Raw genomic sequence first — 27,512 nt, 5'->3', positions numbered from 1 at the left:
GAATTGTTTATTTCCTCAATCTAATTTTAATTAAAAACAGAACATTAGGATGTCTGTTACACTAAGCTACTGTAATACAGATTTCCACATTAGAGGATAAAAAGCTAAACAAAAAGACTACAGAGGTAGAATGAACAGTGCCCAACTCATTACTCACTAGGGTTCTTCAGCTAGAAAGAAAATAGCAGACAACAGTAGTGGCCTCTTGTCACCAGAAAATAGCTTTACAATTCTATTTACACATTATTACCAACCAACCTGATAATCTGGGGTTAGTGTGAGGCCAGGTATTCACTACTTTCAAATAACGGACAATGAATGGCACAGGCATACAGTTCATTACTTCAAACCCAATACTGAAGTTAAATGCTGAAGAACTATAGCAGATACTTAGTACCTGTGTATCTTGTACTACATATGCACACAGAGACAGACAATTTATCATTTTGGGAGTCAGTCTTTAAGACTTGAAAAATTTTTTTTTTTTTTAAATTCCTAAACTAGTGGTGACATGTATCTCAGAATTTATATAACACATATACACACACAGAGGGTGATTGATAGGGGTTTTTGTCAGCATTGGGCTAACATTTTATATTTGCCTAGGCTCCTTTTTATTCATTCTTTATTGTTTCTCCTCAACATTAAAAAAAAAAAGGTCAGAAGTGGGAAGCTGCAAGAACAGAAAGGGAAAAGGGAGAAGACATCTTCATTTTCACCACTAAGAATTATTCAAAGACTTCTAAAGAGTAAGATCAAATTCTCTGAGATGCCCCAGGTCCAAGCCAAGACCCTAGAGACGTCATTGCCACGCACTGAAGGAAGCAAGGCAGAGGAAGGTTCTTTGAATGTAAGTATTTCTGTGAGGGGAGAGGAAAGGATATAAAGCCTTACTTCATCACTCATTTAGTCCTGCCAATGTTCACACACATCATGAAGTTTTCCAGCAGAGGCAAATCTTTGGGCAGTTGGAGGGCTATATAAAATACTTTCTGCCCAGACATGCTGCAGCTGAAAGCGTGCGCTGAGACAAGCTGGCTGGTAAACGTTCATGGTTACCACGCCGGTCTGTTAACACAGACCAAACTGGGAAGCAGACACAGTTGGTGCTGTGCTAACAGGGGCAGGCCAGAGTCGTCAGAAACATGACCTAGCAATGTGATCCACAACAGAGACTGATATGATCTGGAAGCAACAGGAGTCCAAGCAGAAAGGGAAGAAGCTTCTTTTGTGTGGTTAGGTCTTCAGCGTGTTGTGTAAGAAAAGAGCAAATTTTAGACACTGCCCCACTGCGTGGGTTTAAGGTTCACTGAAAGACGACATCCCATGTAGAAGGGCTTCTCAAAGGGGGAAGACGCTGCTAGTTTCCATGATGACAGAGTAAGGACATAAAGAGGAACAATTTGCAGAGGAAAAAATGAGTTTGTTCATGTTAAATTTGAAATGACAAATCAATTTTTTCTAGCAAGGCAGCATAAAATCAGGGTAAAAGATAGAAGGTCAACTATCATTCTGAGGCATTATATTCCAAACCACACTTCTGAAGGTAAAAGTGTCTGTAGCTAGGAGGTAGTACAGATGGGAGGAGGAAACCCCAGCTTGGCACCACCCATACTAGCAGTAGCAAGAAGGGGTAAGAAGGTCGAGCTTGCAAACTGGGCTAGGTTTGCTTCATATATTTTTTCCAAAGAGAGAACAGACCAAAGTTTGCTAAAAATAGACAGGAAGATAAGTAATTATGACACAAGGTCACAAAGAGAATGGAGAGATGCTATGTGGAAATAAGAGACTGGGCAACAGCAGATTAACAAATGAGAAAAACTGGAATCACTGGAAAAAAGTGAAAGACAGTAAGAAGTCCTCAGAGAAGGAAGAATCCTAGAGATCAGAGGTAAATTAGTTTGAGAAAAACCACTCAAAAGCTTACTACTTTTTCATTTTCTTAAAAATAAAACCTATTTGCCTGCTATACTTTTACAGGAGTAGCCAAACTAGTTTTTAAATGTATTTATTTTTTAACGTATTTATCTGAACAACGATTATATGAAGCAGGGAAATGCTGCTGTTTTTATTTTTCATAAGCACAGAGGATAACCTTTGTGTAAGGATAACTGTGGCTCAGAGCAGCTAAGTGAGTGAATGACTGTCACCCAAGAAATCAGTAGCAGAGCAGGCACATGGAACAAAGCCTCTCTGACTATTTTCCTATCTCCTAAACCACCTCTTGTCCACTTTCAGAAATCCTGTGTGGAAAAGAAGAGGGAAGAAAGAAAGAGTGGTTCAAAGGGGTCAGTTTTTTCTGAAGGTAGCATACTTCATATGCTCTGAAATTGTGACTACCCCAAAAGGAGCTTTGTTCCTTTTATATGTCAGCAAAACAAAAGGTCAGCCTATTGAAATATTGGTCAGGTCTGACTTTCTTCTATTAATAACAAGTAGAGACACATTTTTTAAAGTAATAGTTAAATAAATGGCTACATGTCTGCAATCATTTCAACTTAAAATGTCAACTGGATTTGAGATGCCATGTGCATTTAATCAATGACTCTGCATTATAATATAAATATTACTTTGGTTTGACTGCTTTGTCTGGCATAAATCATAATTCAGTGAGATGAGTACATTTCAATTTCTCTACAGATGGCTGTTAATGGCAATACCTATTAAACTGGCACCTGCCAGCACTTTGTAGTTAAGGAATCTGTCAGGGCCCCCTTCTGTATAATTTCTCTGTTAATTGTTGTCTCTCCCCTCAGCCCCCCCCCATTTACCAAGTTCATGTTACAAGACTACTGATCAGAGAATCAGCAAAACTGCCATTTTTTTGTGTCTCATAGTAGAACTCTTACTCCACACTGTATTCCTGAGCAAAATCTGTATTTATTGGTTAAAATGCAGCTCAGGAAGCCTTAATTCAAATTCTTGTGGGCATGACTTTAAATCCTCAAGTATCTTTGACTATAATGCATCCACACTACATACAGAAATACCCAATGCACCATAACTTATACGGAAAATCTAGAATTCAAGTTTTATCCTCAGTTGTTCTAAAATCCACCTCTTATCTAACAGCCACGTATAGTGAATGAAGGATAAACACACTGCCACAGTGTTTAATATTCATCAAGAATACACTCTGCTTTCTAGGACGTTTTTGCAGAAGGCATTTCTTGGGAGGAGACAGACACTTAGAAGAAATATGCCACCTCCAGAAAAGACCTGGTCATATTTCCAACAGGACTGGTGTTTACTTTTTTCTTTAGCAGGTGTGGCATACACAGAAGTCAATATTGAATAGGCAAGAATACATTTAAGTAGACACGTCACAGAATTTAGTGCACAAAGTTAATCCTTACAGACAAAGCACACTGCTTTTTTTGCCCTTTTTTTTTTTTTGCTTAGTAATGGCTTGAATAATGATATTTCAACTTGAAGTGAACATGCAACTATTTAACAAAAAGCATGCTCCTTGCAAACAGTTTGTAATTTCAAGTCCTTTTAAATAGTCAGAGGGAACTTTCTGCTCTGATCTGTTAAGTAAATATAAATCTTGTCATCCAAGTTCAGTAATGAGAGTAAGGGGTCTATTCTTCTTCACTGCACTTGCATACATCTAACGTTAATGAGATTTATGCATGCATATTAAGAGAACAGATGCTTAATTAAACAAATAAGCCTTTATAGTAGGCAGTCCACATGATCATTTTTAGTACAAAATCCCCTTATTTTCTCTGTTTTAGTCTGACTATGAATGCAGACAAGGAGGAATCAATACGGTGGAGGAAAAGAAAAAGTAATACACGTAAATGGAAGTGTTTGTCTTTTTTTTAGTTAAGAATACTTGACAAACTCAAGATACATTACATTGATTAGGTATCTCCTCTCCCTCATGCTCTTGTGCTCTTTAAAGGAAACAGGAGTTTTATTTACCAATTTACCTATTTGAAAAGTGGGAATTTTATTAGGCAAAAGGAAATCAAGGTCTCTAAATAACTCATCTGCCTCATTAACTGATGCTGTCTATCAAATACACAGGCATGATCCATCTCAGATCATTTTGCTATTGAGGAAAAAAATTCTAAAATAACTTTAGCCTAATTAAATTACAATTTAATCTAGTCTTTTTTTTTTAATCTATCCACATCCATACTGATTTCCAGCATCATATGTACATACAGATAAATACATTAAAAAGTTATATACACTGCCTCTCTCCAGAAAAATCACATCTCTATTATTTGCTCTTTCTTCAATTATATTGATAACTTTTCTTCTACAACACTCAACTTCTCAGGGCAACACAAAGCATAAAAAAAAAATCTCTCTCCGTAAGCTATCATAGTGCTATACTTAATGAAAGTCAATATCTGTATATTATGCCATCTACTTTGCAATACCATTACAGGCTCAACAGTGCTGGTTGTAAAAAGTATCATTCTGAGCACAAGACCTATAACAGTAATAATGAAAAAAGGGTCATTTCTGTCTTCCAACTAGAATGAAAAATTAAAATCACTAAGGCACTTAGCTCAAAGGAAAATTGGCAAATTAAGGGGACAAAAAATAAAATATTCATGGCTCATATTGTGAAATGGAAGGTAAATAATTTAAGATGAACTGTTATGTGGGAAAGTGCACTATTCCTGAAGAGGAAAAAGCAAATGTAACTAATACACACATATATATTCCTGCTTTCTGCACTTGCAGTTACACGCATACACACACAAATATGCAAGCCATGGTTGATGTGCAATATCTGTGAGATACATATTTCCTCACCCATACTAATTTTGAAAATATTTGCTAGTGAACTAGTGAAATCAGGTTGACAAGAGTTAGCTTATATAGAGAAGGCTGGCTGGTTTTTTTTTCCTGAATCCAGCCTAGAAATAAAGACTGAATGAGCGGGTGTTCTCCCACTGCACTCCTGTTCGGCAAAATTCTTTACTCTGAGTCACCAATTACATACTTGCTCTTAGATTTTTATACTACTGGTGTCTGCCTAGGGGAGCTACCTATTAAAACACCATTGGTGTGGCTGCAGTCCATTAGCTAACTTACCTTCATACCCGTAAAGCTGAAAGGGCTGCCCAGAGTTTTTACAATCGTTATCTGGAAAAGGTAGTGAGAGCGCCATAGACTTATGTTTATTATATGCCAGGACTGTAACAACTGCTATGGGATTAAGATACAGAGCAGCACCACACAGCGGAGGTCACATTTCCCTGGTGATTTAAAGGTTCAATCTTTCTGCAACTTAATTTAGAAATCAAAGTCCACCTTTGTCAGAAAAGAGTATTTTGATAGTATTTCAAAGCATGGCAATTAAATAACTATAGATCACAAATTTAAAATCTAGAGTTCATCACCTAGCAAACTGAGAAATATATTTTTTTTTTTAATTAACCTCTTGGTTAGATGAGCTTTGCATTCCTGGTGCTAAGTGATAATGCGTTTTGCATTAGCACTCAGCATCAGGGATTTCTAACACTCTGCATCAAGGGGTTAATTAACCCTTCCAAAGAGCCAACAGTGCCACCTCATAAGGCTTTTGACAGTTCTAAACCAATGACTCTACACTCTACCTTTATTCAAGGGCACAAATACGCTGTTTCTCTATAGTGTTGCTCATCAAAATACACAACGCCTTCAAAAAGAAGTACAGGGAAGCTCATTTGAGGTCCAGCAGTCTCCTCAAGATTCACCATGCCCTGAAAGTATCAGTCAGCTCAATATAAGAAAAAGGGATGAAGAATTGAATGTGGTATTGTGTAATCTTGCTGCTGTTAGGTATCTGCATAGAACTCAGTACTATTTCTGTTCCAAATGAGTTTCAGCATAGATGCTAGATACTGTTTTTTTTCTGAGACTGCAGTATACATGTCGCCACAGCTCCAATAACAAAAGTATTTATTGTAGTAGTTTCCTGATATACACTATCAATTTACTTTGCCGTCTGTTGTCTAGCAGTGGGTTATTTAGTGAGCTATGACAGTACAGTGTGCCAGAAAACATCGAAAAGTAAAATATAACGCTCACTTAGCCGATGTTACATACAGTTAACAGAGTCAACTTCTGTTATGCTTTCGACAGCAAAAATGCACATCCAGTACTCAGGCAGACAATATATGCATCAGAACCAACCAAACAAGAAAACACAAACGCTATGCAATACGCACCACAGTAAAACAGAACTTTGGATTAAAGAGACTTAACTAATCAGTAATAACCAGTGTGATCTGCATTTCAAATCTCCAGTATATTAACCTACTTTGCTCCAAGTGCCACAGTCATTAAAATGCTGAAGCCAAGAGTTCCAGTTAATACTGAGTAAAACAACAGGACTTTTTTTAAAAACAATGATTACAAAAATAAAAGCATGATTTCTTGATGGTCTCCCTGAAGCACAGTCACCTAAATAAAGCTTCAATCCAGGAAAAGCTTAGCAGGAAAGCAATCTTTTTTTTTTTTTTTTTTTTTTTTGTATGTGTAAAAAAAAGACTAGGAACTACAAGTAAATAGCAGCTGAGCAACAGATGAGGCACTAAGTGAAATCTGTTAGCAACTGCTAACAGCTTTGCTATTTTCTGTTGTTAAATTAAAAAAAAAGTAAAAACCCAATGCAGTAGCAATTCCAATATGTTCAAAAATCTCAGATGCAAAAGACTAAAGCTCAATGCTTCTTGTACTACAGATAAATACTTGGGTTTGGTTTTAATATCTTGAATTACTTTGTTATTTATTATAAGGCAGAAACAAGTCAATTCACATGGACATACAATCAAGATAAAAGTGTTATAGCTGTATACATGACCCAGCAAGTACAGCACAAAACCCCCAGCGTAGACAAGTGTGACACTTCCAGCAGCTGCTGTAGCCTAAAGTTCTACTTCCCTTTGTCCTTTACACCTGACTCCTAGTCATTTGCCAGAACCTGCATGTGTCTTTATTAGCACTGACCTTTCTGGCAAGATGTCAGAAATATTTTCATTGTCCTTCTGGTCCTGAGGCTTTCACCACAGATGAGCATCTCCTACTTATCTCAACCCAGTCTTGACATGGGTTCAGCAAGTCCGTTTTCCTGTTTGGATGCATCTACACAGCACAGCAGAACTATGCAGGCACAGATGAAATAGCTCTGAACAAAGCAGCCCACATATTACGACCAGTATAAATATATCAGTGTGGGTACCATACAACCAGTATGAACGTGCCACCTCTCAGTAGGATCAATTAGTTATGTGGCTGCAGTCACTAGACTAGTTAAAAAAATTCATGCCGTCACCCAGTCCCAGGCAGATACATCCTCTTCCCACTACTGACAGTGGTGCTCTCAACTTCTTTTCTCTTGGGTCTTTCTCTCCTGTCAGTCTAGCAGGGGCTCTGTTGCTTGTTCTTCATTTTGGTGGTCTCCCACATGGGGGATCAGAACAACTACCACCATATCTACAAAAGGCACACTACAGATTTCCTTCTCCATCCAGCTTTCTGCTCCCTTATGGTGTTTACATTTCTAAAGCCTCCTATGGCAGGTTCCTCTTCCAATTTAAACTCAGCATGTCAAAAACAGAGCTCATCTCTGTTTTTAAGTACTTCTCTCTCCTTCTTTCTCTTAAGCTAAGAAGAATTAGTAGTCACCTTGCTTGCTGCAGAAGCTCACAACTTTGTCGTCTTCAGCTTCTCTCTTTCGTTCCACAGATGTTCTACCAGTAACACATGCCAGTTTCATCTCCACAATGTCATATAAAATCTGGCTGTTTCTTTCCATCCATGCTGCTAAAATACTTGATCATTCAAACCTTCTTACTGCAGTCTCCTCCTCCTCCATAGCCCTCCTGACACTCACTCCTCCCTCTTCACATCAGTGCAAAACTCCAGTTTAAAAAATGCCTCTTGATTCTAGTATTTATAGTCAGTATTTGACCCCTTCTAATTTCCTCCATTAGTTTCTTATTACTTCTTTTTAAAACATTCAGATAAATTGTATTTGTTTTCCATGTCATCCACAGCAGTTTCTCCCTGAAAAAAATACGAGCCTGGTTTTGCTTATCTTGAGCAGGACATACGGTCCCCAATTCTTTTGTAAACTCACACCGTTTGCTCTTGTTCAGTCTTTACAGGTCATCACCTTCCTTTCATTTTTATCAGGCTGGGATATTTATTAGGCTGGGATTCCCTAGGACTCTTGCCTTCTCAGGACGAAATTTCTTTTCAAGAACAATTTTATAAATTCTAGGAAGAAACACTGATGAGGACACAGAACCTCTAAAATCCTCCCAGCTGAACTGGTAGCTCTTAAAACAACTCCTCCTCTGTTCATTATAACCTTTGTAGAGATTTTCAATGGTGTGGGATAGAAATTCCCACTCTGTGCTGCCATACAGATAAATAAATATTATTAACTATTACTGTCTGCTGGGAAGACTATCAATCTAAATGAAAAGCAAGCTTATGAAAAGAACAGATGTATAAAGCTCGAGCACAACCAAAATGTGAAATACATTCTGAAAAATGGAATCACTAAGAATGATAACCTATTGTTCCCAGCCTTGCATATTGATCATTATCATTATATTTTGTCAACTATAATCGCTTGTTTTGGATTCTGATGTCATCCCATGTTCCTTCTGGCTCAGGCATCACACCCCCGTAAGACTTTGCACTTCAAACTTCAAATCTGTCAGTGATACATGAAACAGAATACTTATGGTTTCGTCAGACCTCTGTGTCACTCCGCTCCTCTTCACACCAAAGAGTTAAAAAGAATGAAAATAGACATAAAGCTTAAGATACACAAGAGAGTTGTTGAAGTCACCCTCCTAATTATTCAGTGTTTTGACTACTGTTCCATGTTAAGCCCTGTTTCTTAAACAGTATGAACACAAATGCACGTGCAACGCACAGGTGTATGTGCCTCCTCAGCATTCCTAAAGAGCCCCATTTGAATGCAGACTGGTATACCCACGCACCTTCATCTTACAAACACTAACAACTGCTGAAATCATGCAAATTTGGCACATAAGCATCCCTGTATATTTTTGACAATATTTCTACAGTGTTCAAAAGTTGATAGGACAATTTTGAGGATTCCTATTGATGATACATGGAAGAAAGTCAGCTAAAACCTTCCATGTCAATACAAGACAAGCCATTTGACTCCAGGACATATCAACAGAAAGCTGCAATGTGAATTCATATATCACTGTCCTAATGAATATCATTGTAAGTGAATGATCTTGCAGCTGAATTTCTTAGATTACCAGTTAAAGGCATCTTTGCTTAAGCAATGATTGTACCTTGTGTATGTACCTGGCTTGCCTACAATACAGCATGCCAAGAGACACCAATAGTGTCGCAAAGCTAACATTAAGTGTTCAGTGCCACAAGTAACCACAGTCATACAGTCTAATCTCCTCCAGGTGATCATTAAATTTTAGTCACATACCCTATATTAATTGCAAAGATCTACTTTAATGGAAACACTTTAATTCTCAATAGGGGAAACAGGTACCAGAGGCAGGGGTGATGGCAACCAGAGTGCCTACAGCACCAAAGGCTCTAGCAATAGCAAGGAAAAAGCCTGAAGAACATTGTCTAATCTCTGATGATTCCAGAGATGAAAACCCAGCCAATAGTCACAGAAGAAATCCAAACACTTGTATGCTGGGCAGGGAGGATCATGAGCTTTTGACCACTGCAGGCAATGGCTGAAGCTGTGAAGCAAAGATTTTATCATAGCTAGTGGTTTTCAGCAACTGCAAATATTACTAGACTGTTTACTTACAGTAACACAAGCAATCCTGCTCTCCCCAAAGCTTGTGAAGGAAGCAGATAAGCACGGGAAGAGAAGGTGAAGGTCTGAGCGTGGGAGTGGGTCATGTATTACTCAGAAATATTCCCCGCAAAGCCTCCCTCACCGACACAAGCTTGTTTTTTAGCTTGAAACCTTGAATCTTTTCTGACATATGGGAATGAATTTCAAAGGCACAAAAAGACATTTTGTCTGCCAAATGTCTTCTGCCTCAGCTACAAGTTTGGTGTAAAACTATAAACTGCTTTCTTTTTAAATAACATAAACATTATTTTGAGTCCAAGTGAAATAATTTTTCCACTACTTTATGAGAGTATCAGTTATTTCCTATGTTATAATGAGAATGAGTGGCTGTTTTGCTTTTTAAAATGCCGTACCTCAACATGACACCAAAGCCTTTCTTCTTTTTCTTTTCTGGATCTTCATTTTCTTCCTTCCTTTTCTTCTCTTTGATTTTAGATTTGCCCTTTTCCTTTTTCTTCTCCTTCTCTCTATTTTTTTTGTCTTTTTTTGTTTTGGTTTCTGTATCTTCTACTTCAGGGTTCCCTGGAGGGGTAGATTCCATGTTCTGAGCTTCTTGACCAGAGTGAGAGCTCTTATCAGAGAAACCATCTGCACAGAATGAGAAAGAAGCAGTGAGGATGGCTAGTGGCCACCAAAATGCAAACACATGAAATACAGCCTGAGTGTCTACAAAGGGCTCAAATGACTCACAACACTTACTCATTTAATTGAATAATGTAAAAAGCAGACTAAATGTATCTAGTGAATTCAAGCAGATTTCTATTGTAAATTAAATACAGTTATTTTAATGACTTGTTTTGTAGTTATTATTCCTGATACAAAAACCCTGACATGGTAAAACACTATTCTATTTGAAATCTACCTTGTTAACCTTCATCAGCTCCAGAAAACTGACATGCTGGGATGCAAACACTGAGAGCTTACTTCAACAAGAGATTCTGGCGACTGACGTAACCAACCTGCATAACAAAACAGTTTCATTCACTCCCCGGCATCTTTCTATTTTAATGGCTGAAAAAGAAATAGATAAACTGTTCTGTCTGGTTGGAGAAGAGCTGTGTTGTTTCTATTTGGTGGGGGGCTCAGCATCCAAGCACAATTTTATGCTTTATGCTAAAGGAGACCTATTTCCGGAGTGGGGTCTACAAGCCCATGGTAACAGAATGAGCAGCAGGGTGCTATCAATACACTCTGCCTTGTCTATAACAGGAAACAAATTTCCTGGTTGGAGAAGTGGGAACTTTAGACAGCTCTGTAAAACAAGCAAGATGATTTTTAATGTAATCTGAAGAAGGCAGCTGCTTCTTGAAGTTGAAAAATACAATTACTTAAGGATTGAGTTCTAAATCTCCAACCCACCCCTACCCCAAAGTAGATCAGTGAAAGACTTTACACGAAACCCAGTCAAGGTTGTATGGAGTACTGCAAAGACAGCTCTATTCAGTGGAAGACATGAGTAGCTTTTAAACTGTGATCAACTTCGACTGGACTAAATCACTTGCTTATGTGCTTTATTGAGTTGGCCCTCAGCAGCACTAAGTGAAGGCGGCTCCCTCAGTAAGTGCCATTAGCAACATACCCTCTTCTCCATCTTCAGGTCCATCATATGACTTGTCGATGGCAGCTCTGAAACTCTCATTACATCCCCGACCACGGACCACGTGAGGCCTGGGCCTGTGAAAAGGGAGTTCGTTCTTCCTAACTTCAGCCACAGCAGTCTGAAGACTCTCAAGAGAGCTAGACTTCTTCAATCCCAGAGTAGGACCAAAATCCTTGCCAGAAGAGTCTGAAAAACAAATAGTTACGGTTTTATACATAAAACCACACAGAGAAATGAAACTAGTCAGACATACTTTTAATTGTGTACTTTATTACTTGGGGCCTTTGAAATAGCATGCAATCAATGTAATTTGTTCTAAAAATAACCTCAAGTTAAACCTAGTTCAGTAGATATCCCTGTTCAGACTCAGAGGGAATGGCACATAATTTACAGACCTGACAACAGTGATGGGCAATGGCTGGCTCACTTTGTGCCACTTTAAAGACTGCACCAGTGATAAGGATAGGGTTGCTTCTTCCCCCTTTGACAGTGATGTCCGCCTGGACACTGCTAAGTCTCAAGGAGACCATTATCCCTAGACTCACAAACACTGCTACATAACAAGAGTTTTAGTTTTTAGAATTAGTCAGGTTGTATGAATGGTTGATATTTTCAAACACGTTTCTCCTGTGAGGAGACGTTATTAGGTGTCTCTTAGTCTTACCCAATCACCTTTCTCTTCAAGCTGAAACTGGTGCTATGGTATCAACATACACAGCAGGTTTTCCAAGAAACAAATATTTCCAGCAAAGTACAGCTTAACATAGATGATGTTGCTGCCTCTTTCCTTGTTTATAGGCATAAGAAAGCACTTCATACAAAAAAGAGTAAATACCTTCCCAAGTCTCCCAAACCTTTCCTCTCTGAATGCTTGACTGTCTGACCTTAGAAAGGCTTTATTTTGCGGCAGCATGAGTGTTAATAAGTATTAATATAATGATAGAAGAATAGGTAAAGAAAAAAGTTCAATGAACACATGCATACCAATCAATGAAGAAATTCACAGCTTAATTTAAAAGCCTTTGTAGCATCTACTTGGTTTTTATATGGCAGAACAGTAAATTTGACATGCAGAAACTGAGGAAGAGACTTTGTCTTGCAATAAGCCTTCTGCCTTTGAGAACACAAACACTTCTGTTTTCCACTTCTAAGTAATACTAGTGCAAGCAACAGGACAATATAAGAACAGAAGACCTTCACATACATGTCCATATACTGTCATGCCTGAAGAGATTCGAGGATCACAGAAAAGAGATATGTTAGTAGCATATGCTGTGATTTTAAGCAATCCTAGAATACAGGTATTTCTGAACTAAAACAGTGTGATAAGTGAATTATTGAAAGGAAAAAAACCCAAGAATTGGCACCAAATACAGACTTATCAGTAATGTCTACATAAAGCAATTTATACTTCTATTACCTGCAGACTGATATGTAGCTGAAAATAAGGGGGGGAAGTGGGGTGTGCGTGGAGACAAGTTTAAGGGGAAGCCTGATTGCTCCCTCACACAGTGCAACCTTCTTTTGTTCACTAATTGCCATTCTGGAGAATACCATTATTGCCAAATTAGCAAGTGCTAAAATGGAGTTAGAGCAATGACTTGCATACAACACAAAGCTGCTTAAAATCATTAAAAACTTGCGCATTAGTAAGAGGTACTGCAGTGCCTATCACAGGCAGAGAAGGAACAAAACCAAGGGAAGCATAATCACTGTAAAAAGCAGCAAGTGAAAGCCACTCTGATCAGCAAAGAAAAAGCTTTCTTGTTTTTCAGTCAGACAACAGCTTTGATGGGTTGCTTTCGCAGAAGACGGCACAGTGGTAAATCTCAGAGCGCTGTTCGGCTGCAGTGGCCCAGGGAAAGCGCAGCCAAGGGCTGCCTGGGCAGAAGTAGGCGAAGGCATGCCAGGGGCCATGGCTCCCACCTCTGCGGGCAGCGGGCAGCCAGGGTGCTCCCTGCGGAGCCTACGAGGAGCGGCATCCACTGGGGGGTGGTTTAAAGGCGACTACAGCATCTGCAAGGTAGCAATGGCCACAGCCCACCTCCAGCAGCGGACGGTGCCATCGCCATCGCTGCGAAGGATCACCGCTCTGCACGGCCGCAGGTTTTTGTTTTGCAGGACAGGCTCCAGGAGGTTTTGCAGCCAATGCTCGTTTCCAGGCTGCGCAGCTGCCCAGCTACCTGAAATAGCTGTGTCAAAAGCCAGCGCTAAGGTGTTTATATACACATCCCAGTACAAGCTGTACTACATTAAATTAGTGCCCTAAGCTCTATTACCTGAAAAAAAGTCGTCCCAGGTTAAATGCTGGTTAGAGCCTGTCTTACATAAAGCTAAGCCAATTACTTAGACTGGAAGACTACCCTTCACACACGAAGGCTATTTCTAAGAAAATCCAAGCCAACACCCAGAGTTTGGAGCAACACATTCAAATGTTGCAAAGGAAGCTTGCTGCTCAGCCTCACTGCCGTTGCCCCGCACACACTGATGCAGTTTTGGGGCCAGCCAGGGTCACCACGAGAAGGTTCTTTGTCCAATACTGGCCTTAAACAATTGCATGGGAAACTCAGAGTTACTAGCAAAGTGCGTTGCTCTCTGTATAAATAGTCTTTATTTTGCTATTTTGTCCTAACGTGAAAGTCCCCCTGAGGAATTAATTTTAGTAATAACTAGCAATAACTTCCTGGTTTTTGATATTTTAAAGAGAACACTTGCAGTGACTCTCATGTAGCATTTTCAGTTTGCTACTAAAAAGAGGAAAAAAGAAACTAACTGGAGCACTTTTAGCTGCCAAGTAAATTCAGAACACCATTACCTTGGAAAACTGAATTTTTTTTTCTAATGTCCCCAAAAGAAATAGAATTGGCTTATGGTGACTTCATTGCCTAGTATCATCAAATAACGTGTTACCTTAAAAGACAGTATAAAGTGGCAAAGATTAACTGTATTTCTTCCTCACTGGCAAAAAAAAAATTAAATTTTATCTGTGATCTTCCTGTGTTCTACCATTTAAAAGGTGTCCTCATTTATTCAAAAACTGAGAACCTTTTGCCACAGATTATTAACCATTTAGTTGCTCCTTTTTAAGACTGCAATAATTTAGTCTGAAATTTCACTATCAACATTGGAGGTTTCTCACTATTACTGATTATTACTAATAATCAGATTATTATGAAAATCTACCCATGAGGCAACATCTGAACCCAGGTGAAAAATAATTGAATTTTTTTCTTATTGATGACAGTAGTACCAACGCAACCTCATTAAGAAAAGGAACATTCAGTCAAGGAGCTTCCAATCCTTGGACATTCTCGCCAGGGTTTTCAGTGAGAACGTCACATTTTTGCAATTCAGTTTTTATTCCTTTTTTTCTTTCACTGCGAGGCTGCAGCAATCACATTTTAGTGCACAACTGAAAACAGAGGAGCTGAGGAGCTTCCCTAAGAAGGGAGACCAGACCCCTTGCTTTCACAGCCAGCATCTATTACTGGATGCTTTACAGAGAAATACTAGGGGAATTTCCCTCCCCTGCTCCCCCTCCAGTACCTTTTCCATTTCTGCAGACCTTTAGGACTGCCGTAAGCCTGAAAACGGTAATTTTTCCCCATGGGTGAAAAAACCCCAAACAAACAACAAAAAAACCCCTCTCATCTTTTTCAAATTATTAATAGGCATTTCTAGAGGTGTGTGGCATGTGTGTGTACATATCTAGCCCTACCCAGATTTTGAATACAAAAATATAGTTTGGCAAAGAGAAATTTAATTGTTCACTGTGTAAAAATGTTTGGTTTTATGGATTTTAAATTCTTGAGCCCTCACTTTACTGCTTCTTGTAGTACAACGATAAAAAGTCAACTGAAGCATCCACCTTTTTTTTTTTAATAAATGGTGAATTACTTTATGCATCTCTACTGAATTTATGAGAGAAAACAACTGATGTCAGTACCTGCCTATGACTGGCAGAAAACAATTTGCTGGTTCCTAGATGATACCTCTAACTGATCATCCTTTAACTGAAAGATGGCATTACACCTACCTTAATTTTCTGCTCAATGCCAACATGGCTACCACAGAGGTTTTTTTCTTCATGTACCAGTAAAAGTAAACCTGCTTTCTGTTCTTTTATTACTATTATTATTATTTTCAGGTGTTTCCAGGCTTCTCTTTTTCCCACATCTGCACATTCCCTTTTTTTTTTTATAGCCCAGCAGAAGGAAACATGCCAAAAGCAAGACGTCAGTCATAAAAATCAAAGGGAAACAAATGATACAGCGTTGTAGCATGAGCCACCCCAGAGGCACGCATAGAGAGTGTGGAATTGAAGAGTAGCTGTGAATCACTGCCACTCAAAATGAAATACAACTCCTAAGACACCCTAAACAGTAAACATTTTCTGTATTTATCATTAATTTTATTTTTTTGATAATGAGTCTTCTTGAAAACCGAAAGTATATGAATATGCCTAAAAGATAATATTTAGTGGAACATATTTGCGTGAGTTAGACTAATTTACTATTTACATTTTGAAAGATACAGTAAGGTAAAACCCAGTTATGAAGAAAAAAGAAAGGAAAGCATCACTGAGACTGAGAAACTAGAATAAACACAAAGTTGTAATAGATTAGTCTGGCTCTGTATTTACCAGAGCCCTAAACACACACATTCCTGGTTCCTACTGCACCACACACGATGGAGGTGCAGGTGTGACTAGGGAAGAGAAAACGGTTCTGAAAACAAGTCTTCTACCCTGTAGGTGCTGGGATGCTGGAGATAGCACATGTGTGCTTTTAGCAAGCAAACAATTGTTTGTTCATGAAACACCAAGGCTGGCTTCTTTTGTAGTAGGACTCAGAGGGACATGTGCCAACAGCTGCTCAGGGAGCAGCTACAGCCCAGTGCCTGCTCTGCTTTGGACGTACACCTTGGGTAACATTCATGATGCCCAACTCAGCCTCCCCCAACCTGACTGATCTAACTGCTTGCTCTATAGTTATCCCTTCTCTAAAGGAATTGGGGCACATTTAAAATATCTTTTGATACATATATGTTCCCATGATTTTAAAAATACAATCAATTCACAGATCACATATATGTTTGGTTTTGGGGTTTTTCGTTTTGGTGTTTGGTTTTTTTTTTTTTAACAGAAATCAATGTATTGCTAACCTTACGTTGCCCCTGCAGAGGTGAGGATAGCAAGCATGGTTTCAGAAAAAACCCAACTTTTGTTCAGGAAGCAAAAAGCAGGATTTTTGTTGCACAGCATCAAACGATAATAGGTATCAGGCTGGTAAAATAGGCCCCTCAGCAAAATTTAGTCAAAATATATCCCCCTGCTGTAGGAAAACCTTTTGCATGAGAATGAACCAAATCTGTTACCCAAGTGAAAGATGTCCAAAGATGCAAAAAGCAAGAGACAGACAGTACTTGACTGCTTTACTCTCCCCGTAGCTCCTTTTGGAAATTTTCCTCTAAATAATTGGTGTATAAAGTGAAAACTGAGTGTCTCTTAATAAGCTTAAGGTCAAAAGATGAAACATCTGTCATTATTACCAATCTCCATGTGCCATAAACATCAGAGAATAGGTAGACACAGACATGGTTCTTACCCACAGAGTTGCAACATCATATGGTGACTTAAATTAATTCATGTTCACTTCTTTCTGAACCATTTTGCTTAATGTAGTTTCATTTATTTCTGGCAGGATTCACAGTACACACAACTGCATAGGATTTTTACCTCTCACTTATATTTTTATATTCAGATACTTCCTCAATCATCAATCGATTCAATGCAGAGAATGATTTAGGAAGGTGGAATTTGAAAGTCATTACATCATTTAGCTTGTGATTTTCAAATGAAGAGCTTTAATAGGACATTTTTGTAGAATAACCTTAGATCATACTGTAGCCTTTTCTTCAATGCTAGTTTATACAGGTAGCATAGAAAAGATTATGAAGGGCTTGATAAAAAGCAAGAGAAAAATCACTATCTTGCACTCGCATATTAAAGACAACATGTATCATTTTGCTCATTTTATACCTCAAACCAAGCATTCCATATTAGAAGCAGGAATACTGAACACAGAACAACCCCACACCTGACAGGAAAAAAAAAAAAGAAAAAATATCTAAGAAAGAGAAATCAAAGCATGGGAGAATTTAACAAGTTCTCTGATTAAAAGAGCCAGCTACAGCCTTCAGATTTACAGATATTTCAATCTCTTTTACTACATATAATGATTGCAATTTAGCCCATATTTGCACAAACTGCAATTTCAAGTATGAATAATGGCAGTGCAATTTGTAGCCCAGAAGGTACACTGAACTTTAGCCAACTGAAGGAGAAAGGCTTGGAACAAGGCAGCCATTAGACAAGACGCAAAAAGGCACTGTCATCTTAGAAACGCATGCCAGTGTCCCTGTTTTCTATAGTCTTATCACTAAACAACACTGCAAAAGAACATGTTAATATTTCAAAAAGAATAATATGTACAGCATTAAACGTCTCAAAATTGCTAATAAGTTTCACAGTGTAACAACATTAAAGCTAAGAATTAGGAGCAAAAGACGAAAGAGGTTCAAGTAAAAGCCCTCGGCAATGGCACACGCATTTGCTAGGTTAGTGCTGAGCACGTGACAAAATGCAGCCAAGCCTGCCTTTGCACAAAAGACCATCTGATGTTATCTGTTGAAATAATTACTTTTCTTCATTTGGTTACACAAGTTTAACCTCTCACATAACCTTCCACTTCACGGTATAGCTCTGCATCCAGTGACAAGTTTTCCCAGGCATTTGAAGCCCTACTCCTCCAGAAGCTAGTGTGCTCTCTAGATGGTGCAAACTGAAGCGCTGGCCCTTCGAACAGGTCCCAGTATAAATTAAGCTACCTAACCTTTGACAAAGCAGGAGCTTTGTCCTCAAGGATATTTATGTATATCAAATGGGTTTTACATATAGCTGGTACAACCTGCTAGAGGAAAACCAGCTACAGGAAAAGCAATGCAGACAGGAAGAAGTCCAGTTTTTAGAAAATATGATTCCCCAGTGATTTCAGGCACCTTGTAAACTGATCAGTCTGGAACTGAGCAGTAGTAAAAATATTCCAGTGCCCTACAACCGCTTTACTGCTACTTCCACGCCCACCCTCTGATAAGGTCAAACATTTCAATCTGGCTTTAAAAGATTGGGAAATGTGACACTTTCTGAGATTAATTGATATAAATTACACTTCTCAAACTAAACCAACATTTTTGTTCCCAGGCCAAAGTTTAACACGAAGTGAGAGTCCCTGCACTAATATTTAAACAAAGTCACTTTTAATGGTATGAGGCTAACATCTAGAGTGTTACCTTTGACCTGTGGGACAGAGGAGGAAACTTCTTTAGTAGCAGAACAGAAGGAAGCAAGCCAATACTTACGTTAAATTCATGGTTATGATCTATTTCATTAAACCTTAAGCCTATTTTGACATATGCTGCTGAATTATTACTCAATCTTAGTCATCAAGCCTGAAATCATTTTTAAAATTACTAAAATAAATCAGAAGTAACAATTAAAAGGCAAAAAGTTCACGTTAAGGCCTCTGTTTTCTTCGCTAACTCAAAGAGTGAATGCAGAAAGAAATACTCTTATATCAATCATTTCATTCACAATTGGTTTTTTTTTTAAAAAAACTGGTATGTCATTTTTATGCATCAAGTTTTGGTCTGGACACGTTTTTATAAACACTCACATAGGCTGCATGTTAAAGACTGCTTTAAGTGTCATTCAGGGATTCATTTAGGCTATTGCAACAACAAGGAAGATGGTTATTGTGAAAGAAAAGCCAAGCCAAGGCAACAAAGAAAAATACATTTCCATTTCACCAATTTAACTTGCAATTAAAAAAAATTGATATAAACCACTTCCTTTTGTGTGTTCTTTTTCTTATTTGTGAATATTAAGGCCAAGAAAAAAAAGCTAGCTTTTTAACACAATAACCTGGAAAAAGGATACCTTCTGCTAATAATGGCTGAGCTATTTACGAGCTCTCTTTATTGCTAACCCCACCACCACCAAACTGCCCAACAGCCGCTCTAATTTAAGATGCTCTAAATATTGTTGCCATGGGTGACACATGAACATGGAGTAAGGCAAAGCTCTGCTAATAAAAAGGCTTTCACAGCATTTCAGTCCTTGCTCCTAAGTAAAGTTAAAATTTATGGCTTTTAAAATACTGGATCTAAGAGAGGTCAGGTTAAATGGCTGCTAGTAATAAAAGGAATCAATATGCCACAGCATCTGAAGCAGCCAGCAAACTAAATAAACACTTCATCCAAATCCACTTGGCCCTGAATTAAAAGAACATAAAATACTGTATTTATTTTGTTTGCTCTCCACCAGTCCGGGGTTTGCATCACTACATCCGTTAGAATTCTACACAGAGCAAGCAACAAACATATGTTGGCCAAGTAGCAATTAAACTGTATGTCAAGGCTAGGAGCAATTAACTGGGCATTAACCTTATCAGGGAACCACTTCTGGATTAGCCAACTACAAACAGGCAAACATCTCAGTCTGGGAAGATTCTGCCACGTGTATTTACAAAAGCTTCAGAGGACTCAGACTTTCTGTCTCAGGCACGTACAGAGTAAATTAGCCATTTCCAATAATAACCCTTTATTCATAAACCCTGAACAAAACCAGAATCACCTTTTCCAGTGATTAGCATTTCCTGTTAGCATAGAAATGCAAGACAATTCGTCCCTTACAGCAGTTCAAAATAAAGCAGACCAAAAGTGGTAGAGAACTCACATCCTTTTTGCTCCTCTCATCTACATTTGGTTCAGCTTATAGATTGATTTCCAGAAGACGTTATGAAAACCTGTCTTCTTGTGTTTATTTGTACATATTGAAATAGAAAGTGCATAGGTTAATTTTCAGTTTAAGAATTTAATGCACATTTTGCTTGAAGTTGCCAGTAGATAACCTGTAAAAAAGGTACATATACACCTGCAATCAATCTATATACGCACACGCACAGAGGCTATTCACGAAGGCATGCATAGTTTTGAGATTGGTTTGTTTGTGAGTTTAATATTTGTCTTGACACAGTTTCGAAGAGTTGATATCAAAATCCAACTCTTGCATGGGAATATGCAGAATTTTGTCAAACCTACTATTAACCAAGAGAAATGGTTATCTGGCCCAGCTCTGACTCAAAATCCCTCCAGAATTTGAAAGGATTATGTAGGTTTTCAGCAAAAGTCCTCAGCAAAGGTTCCTTTTTATTTCCTAAGGTTTGCAGCTCCCTTGCTAGATATGTCATGATGTGTCATTTTAATGAAAAGGTTATTTTTAAAAAGAAACTGGCAAGGACGTGAATGAGAGATCAAATAAAGCTGGTTTCACAAATCTGTATTTCTGGAAAACTTGTTACATTCTTAGATGCTTAGCAAACATGCACCTAGCCTTTAATATCCCCCATGGAAAAGGGAACCTCCCCAGATCTCTAAGTTTTGTTTCCCCTGCAGCAATTTTTAGTATCCTAAAGATGTTACTCTATTAATTATGGAGTTACGTGTTTAGAGTCTTTTCAATATGCAGTTTTGCATTGCTACAATGTGTTTAAGTGGCAAATTAGAAAAGCTAATGGCATTGCTGCATGGAATAACTTAGAATATGATTTAACTGTAGTAGCAAATGAATACAAACTTTCCTTGAGGTTTTCTTACCCATTTTTCTTGCTTGTGTACAAATGACATTACCTTGTTCCCTCTCACTTGCCCAACAAATGGAGAGTAGATAAAAATATGCTCCCAAACACAATATGGTACCAGACTGCGAAAATGTGGGGTCAGAAGAGAAGAAAGGGTCATTCTAATTCTTCTTGGTGACAACCCTCATCAACCAACAGGGACATTTCAGGAGAAGTTAGTCAAAACACTATCCTAAATTATAATCAAAAATTCCAAGTTTCTCCAGGTTTAACAGGATGGTAAGCAGCAGCCACAGTGATACTGCAACCAAGATAAATTGATACAGGTTAAGCACAATCAAACAGCATTTTAATACAGACAAATCCAAGATGGCTTATCTTAGAAAAACAAAGGTTTCCTCTAAGCTGGGACTCAATATTATTGGAAAACACATGATTCTGCTCAGTGACTCCATATACTCTTGAAGCATGAACCAGGGTCTAGCTATGAGTAGATCAGGATATACTTGGATAATCAGACTTTTAATCAACTGTATCAGAAAACCACGGATCAGGTGGTACTCAGTGCCCAATTTGATCTACTTCAGCTACATGGTGGTTGGATCCTTGGATGAAATTTCAAAATCTGATATTACAAAGGCAAAAGTTCTACAGGAACAGGCAGTTATTTCAAATAGACATAAATCCAATCAAAATACCTCAGTACAATGAAATATCCTAAATTAATACTGAACTGCAATCTTTGTCTAGAACAGGGCTGTGCTAGTTTTCACTGCGATAGAGTTAATTTTTTCCACAGTAGCTAGTACAGGGCAATGTTTTGGCTTTGTGCTGAAAGCAGTGTTGATAATATAGAGACGTTTTAGTTACTGCTGAGGATTGCTTACACAGAGTCAAGGCAACTGATAGCATCTGCAACTCTTAGAGGAGTTCTCTCAACTCTAAGATCAAAGCCTACATGTGCTCAAATTAACAGGAATGTGAAATAGAACAGGTAGGTCCATTTCCAATCTGGTTCAAGCCTGGAAGCCAAATCTTCAGCTGGAGTAAACCAACACTTTTACACTGCCAGCTTACAGCAGCCGAGTATCTGTCTTTTGATCTTTGTACTCTACTGGCACCGTACTTTGGCATTACACATTCCTGCCCACAGAGAGTCAGACAATGTTAACTCATTTTATGCAAGTTACAGCATGAGTGTTAGCAAGTTCATCCTGTGGTGGATTCAAAGTAGTGATTTGTGGGTTTAAAAAAGCTCTTTATTATTTTAGCAATCCAGAGAGCCATCTTCGGTTGCCCCCCAGTCCTGCTAAAGGAGTGAGAAGAAATGAAAGCGTTTCTATGCCTTTCAACAGGAACCTGCTTTCTCTTTGAAAGTTCTGTTTTTACTTATTCAAGGAATCAAAGGTCTGGAAAGAAGTAACAGCTTTAGAAGTATAAGCAGCACAAAGATGCATCATCACAGATTATCAGTAGTTTTGAAATACCACCTCACGCTTTAAGCACATCATCACGAGAACTTTATGAGGCAAGACTCTGCTAACTGCAGCTCACAAGAGTAGTTTGCCACAGTGTGCTCCCCAGGTTAGTTTTTATCTTATGTGTGTCTATGGTAGTGCACTCCAGATTAAAAAAAAAAAATTATAATTTTGGAAGTCACTTATCTACATTACAGCAAATTTTCACTGTCTTTTTCTAGTTCTACAGCATTTAAAAAAAAAATCAAAAACCAAACACAAGTATTTCCATATTTTTAAAAGAACACTTTCCAAGTAGTGTGTTTTGATTTGTTCTTTTTCTTATTTTAAGTAATGGTTTCCTCCTCTGCTGATCTTTGGCTGGCTCTTTGGTCAAGATTGATGGAATCCATCCAAAATATGCTAGATGACGTTAACTTCTGAAAGACTAATCTGCAGCTTTGATATTTCTTGAGACTCATAGCTAACTTTGGTAGGGCCTGACCTCTAACCAGAACACCTTCATGGAAACAAAGTAATTATATTAATGTGCAAAGCCAGAGTTATTGTTGATCATCAAACAATCAGGAAATAAATCTGTGTACAAAGAAATGCTGTCAGCTATACAGCACAAACAAATAAAAACAAAATGTATTTTTGTTAACTCTTTTCTCTCATGCTAATTTGAGAGTTGGCAGGTATAAAGTTTTCAAATTCTAATACGATATTGCAAATGATATATTGTCATTTAATACCCTAAATCATTTGCAACAATAAATGTCTTCCTTTCTAGTAATCTCATTTTGAATTTTACATTTGGCTTATTTAACACTAAAAGGATAGCACATCAATCTCTCTTTGCCCTCAAAATCCAAGTATTGTCCATAAGCACACAGTTTACTTACACATGAAGACAAATATATTTGGCTATATATACACACAGTCATACAACATAAAAGTATAAAAATTCCTTCTTTGCAATCATGTAGTTTCTCTGCTGCATTTCTAAGTGCTATGAGAATACAAAAATTAGATACTACTACTTGTGTTACTAGCCCTTCAGTAAAGTCTTAAAACTAAACGAGTATCACTAATATTTTTGAAATTATAAGCTTTTGCTCCAACTACAATAAAAGCCAATCTCATAAATTTTAAGAACAAATGCGCACAAACATTTTGAACAGTTTCAAGGATATTAAGTAGCTCTGCTAGATTTCTCTAGCAATATCAGAACATCTTATTTTGCCTTTTTACAGTGGCTAGTGCTGCAGTATAACTTTTTCAGGTTGACCAGCTGTATAAGAAAATAGCTCGTGTTCAATGATTACCTTACATAAAAACTTTTAGCATCTATAAAATTATACTAACTTTTTGTTTCTTCTGTATCAAGAGTGAACACTTGAATCTGTATTCTGCCCTGTATCCTATTTTCTGTGAAATATTTTTGCCTTCTTTAGTCTTTTTCTGACTGTGGCCCAGTATTTCCTCTGCATTAAGAGGGAAATTTGGTTAATCTGTGAAACGCATGCCATTCCATATCCTCAAGAAGATAATGCAAAACAAGCCATACTGTGGTTGGGTATAGACTTACAGCAATCAATTACTTCAATATTTATATAATTTGTAAAACTTCACGCATATTATCACACAGTTAATCAGAGCTGCTTGGCAGTTTGTTCCCTCAACCTTCAATGAGTATGTCAATCCTCATATTGGATAGTGATACATACTAGGGGATTTACTTTCAGAGTAGAAAACGAAAATCAGATTTTAAACCACTGAGGTTAATGTTATTAAAATAAAAAAACATAACTGTTCTTCTACCATACGCTTAATTGTCCCCGTCTGTGCCCCCCCTACCGAAAAAGCAGTCCCACAAGAAGGAATGGGAAGCTACTAGTTGGGTTCATAGTAACAGGCAATCAATCAGAATTTCTCTTTTGTTATGGATACTAAGAGTTTACATGTGTTCAAAGGGAAGCAAGAAAACTCAAAAAAAGCAAAATCTATTGCAGATTAGCAGATAAATAGAAACTATTCTTGCCTTCAATCTTTATGTCCCTGAATATTTGAAGCCAAGGAGAGCTCTTGGAGAAACAAGATATAAATTTGTCATATCTTTGTATTTCTCATTAGGCATTAGCATTTGGTGGTATCAGAAAGAGGACACGGGCTATATAGACTTTTTGTCTGATCCAGTATGACCACTGTCATCTTCTTGGGATGTGTTACAGATGAAAGGTGTCAAGAACAAACAAAAAACCCCATACCCCAAAATAAAGATGCTGCTGCTTCCTATTCCTATCAATTCTTCATTACTTGCATTATGAAAGCACACACAACCTCTGTAATCATGGGCCAAAACCTCACTGTACTTGGTGTTATACCAACTCAAAACAGAATAATATTCAGTACCTCTAATAATTTTTGATCAAGCCTACCTGTATTTCTGCAATACTGGCTCTCTCTTGAGTGGCAAGACTATAGATCTCTATTTCTGCAGTGATTTATTTACAATTTGTCAACACTTTGTAAAGTACAGTTCATCTCCTGCTACATTCCCGTTACGCTCCTATGCCTCAGATGTTTTCTATTTTAAACAGAAAAAACAGATGTTTTGGCACAATATTAATTTACTCAGATTTCAAATTCAGATTGAACCTGAATTGTTAAGATAAGTACAGTATTTCAAATGAATGTTGCAAGCATCAGCCCATAACAGAGCTAATAAGTTCCTTCCTCACCTTTTAAAGATGACATTAGTGGTTCATTTCTTGTGTACAGCAATACAGAAGAGTTGAGCACACAATTTCCTGATGTTCTCTTAAACTGGTTTTGCTATTTGTTCATTGCAAGTCAGATCTGCCAGAATGGTCCCTTCTTGCTTAGGTGCTGTTCACAGAATGGGTTAATTTTTCTCCAAATAAATTATTAAAAAAACCCAACACCCTTTAAATCTGTTTAGTGGAGAAGCCCTCTGATTTGGAGTTCATATTTTGTGACAGCTTTATGCAGTCTTATTGCTGACACTGTCATTCTTCAATGTCTGTGCTCTTAAGTCTTATAGAAGACTTAAATGATATTCCTGTATGCTAAAGCACATTACAAACATACTACCTTCTAGTTCATTCAGTTTGATCTAAACCAGCTACCTTGAGTAAGAACTAATATTGATGTTGCCTTATACCATATGACTGTTGAATTTTAATCACTAGGTTTTCTTAGTCTGATTAAACAATTAAACTGCTTAACTGAAAACTACAAGCAATTGATTTATATGAAGGCACTAGGAAATTCTATTTGAAGTTTAAGAACAATTCCCTAGCAAAGATAACACACGTGAAAGCTCAAACTGCAAAAGCATATTTCAGAATTAATTGTTCTAGTATTGTTGGCCTTTGCATTGTTTATTGATTCTATTTACTCGAGCAGTCATTCCTGGTTTCCATCTTCTAAAAATCACTAACGAAATGGGCACTCTGTTCTGTTAATGCAAATTACAGTGCAAGTGAAGACTCCATACACTGTAAGTGTAACTCATCATTAAACTCGGAGAAGAATTACTGTCTCTGCTTCTTTAGATATAAAAATTTCCTTAAAAATGTTTAAGATTCCTTCTTTCAGTTTGGATCATGAAGTATTTGCTGTAACAAGACAGAAGGATGAAAGAGGTGGAGCTTTTAATGCCAAGTCAGCTAGGTCTGAAAGGAGTTACTGTTGCAGAAACATTTACTGTCGCGAAGGTCTGAGGAACACTGAAATGAGCAGGACTACCTGAAAGATAAGTAACTGCTTAAAACAAAGGCAGAGTTTGCTCTACATTTGATTATTTTAACTGTTTTTTTCACTCTAGGTGAGTAAGAAGATTCTTGGATCTCCAGTTGAAATGAAGTACTAAACATACAAAAAGGTGTCACAACCTAGCCAAGCCTCCCCTAAAAAAAAAAACCCCCACAAAAAGAACCCCCCAAAAAACCATGGACAGAGGACTGTGTTGATCTGCATACATGGTGCTAGGAAGCTGGGGTTTTCCTCATCAAACAGTAGTGAACATGTTATTTTGGCCTGAAGCAATCAAATACAAGCCTGAAGGCAGGCTGAGAGAGTTGGGGTTGTTCAGCCTGGAGAAGAGAAGGCTCTGGGGAGACCTTATAGCAGCCTTCATGTACCTAAAGGGGGCTTACAGGAAAGCTGGAGAGGGACTGTTTACAAGTGCATGTAGTGATAGGACAATGGGTAATGGCCTTAAGCTGAAGGAGGGTAAAGTTAGATTAGATATTAGGAAGAAATTCTTTACTGTGAGGGTGGTCAGACACTGCAACAGGTTTGCCCAGAAAGTCGTGGATGCCCCATACCTGGAAGTGTTCAAGGCCAGGTTGGATGAGGCTTTGGGCAACGTGGTCTAGTGGAGGGTGTCCCTGCCCGCAGCAGGGGGGTTGGAACTAGATGATCTTTGAGGTCCCTTCCAACCCAAACCATTCTGCGATTCTACGATTCTAAGTACACACCCACATCTCTTGTCACTAATAACATTCACTGCCTACACATACTTTCTTGTTGCTTCGGTGTCTTGCAGGGTGAAGGAGCAGTGTAAAAGACAGGTAAGCTAATCACGGACATGCAGCACTGTGCTGACAAGTGAGTGCTCAGCTCAGAATTTGAAACGATTACTTATGGGCTCTTCCATGAAGGGAAGAAGGATAGAAAACTCAAAGGGAAACTAGGCAAGCAGAAAGTCTATATAGGGACCAGATTTTATAAAATATTAAGTACTTGCTCTCAGAAAATGAATGCTTTAAGATTTCAGCTTCAATCTTGTGCCCTCTAACTCATGACCCCCCCATTTTATTTACAATAGCTGAGAAACTTAATCTTTTTATACTAATGCACTGTATTGTTCCAAATCCAGACGTTTAGGCCTG

General features: G+C 38.0%; 1 protein-coding gene across 3 annotated transcripts in view; it reads right to left on the bottom strand.

The window, feature by feature from the left end:
* Positions 1–27,512, bottom strand: part of PARD3B (par-3 family cell polarity regulator beta) — a 423,913-nt gene that overhangs the window by 132,550 nt on the left and 263,851 nt on the right. For all 3 annotated transcript variants that reach the window (XM_054830200.1, XM_054830201.1, XM_054830202.1), the window contains 2 exons: positions 11,415–11,621; positions 10,189–10,423 (listed from right to left, as the gene is read on the bottom strand). In XM_054830200.1, coding sequence (XP_054686175.1) covers positions 10,189–10,423; positions 11,415–11,621 — 442 coding nt within the window. The remainder of the gene's footprint in view (positions 1–10,188; positions 10,424–11,414; positions 11,622–27,512) is intronic.

This window comes from Grus americana, chromosome 6 (genome assembly GCF_028858705.1).
Source record: "Grus americana isolate bGruAme1 chromosome 6, bGruAme1.mat, whole genome shotgun sequence".
Classification (NCBI taxonomy): domain Eukaryota; kingdom Metazoa; phylum Chordata; class Aves; order Gruiformes; family Gruidae; genus Grus; species Grus americana.
This window is presented reverse-complemented; position numbering and strand designations above follow the sequence as displayed.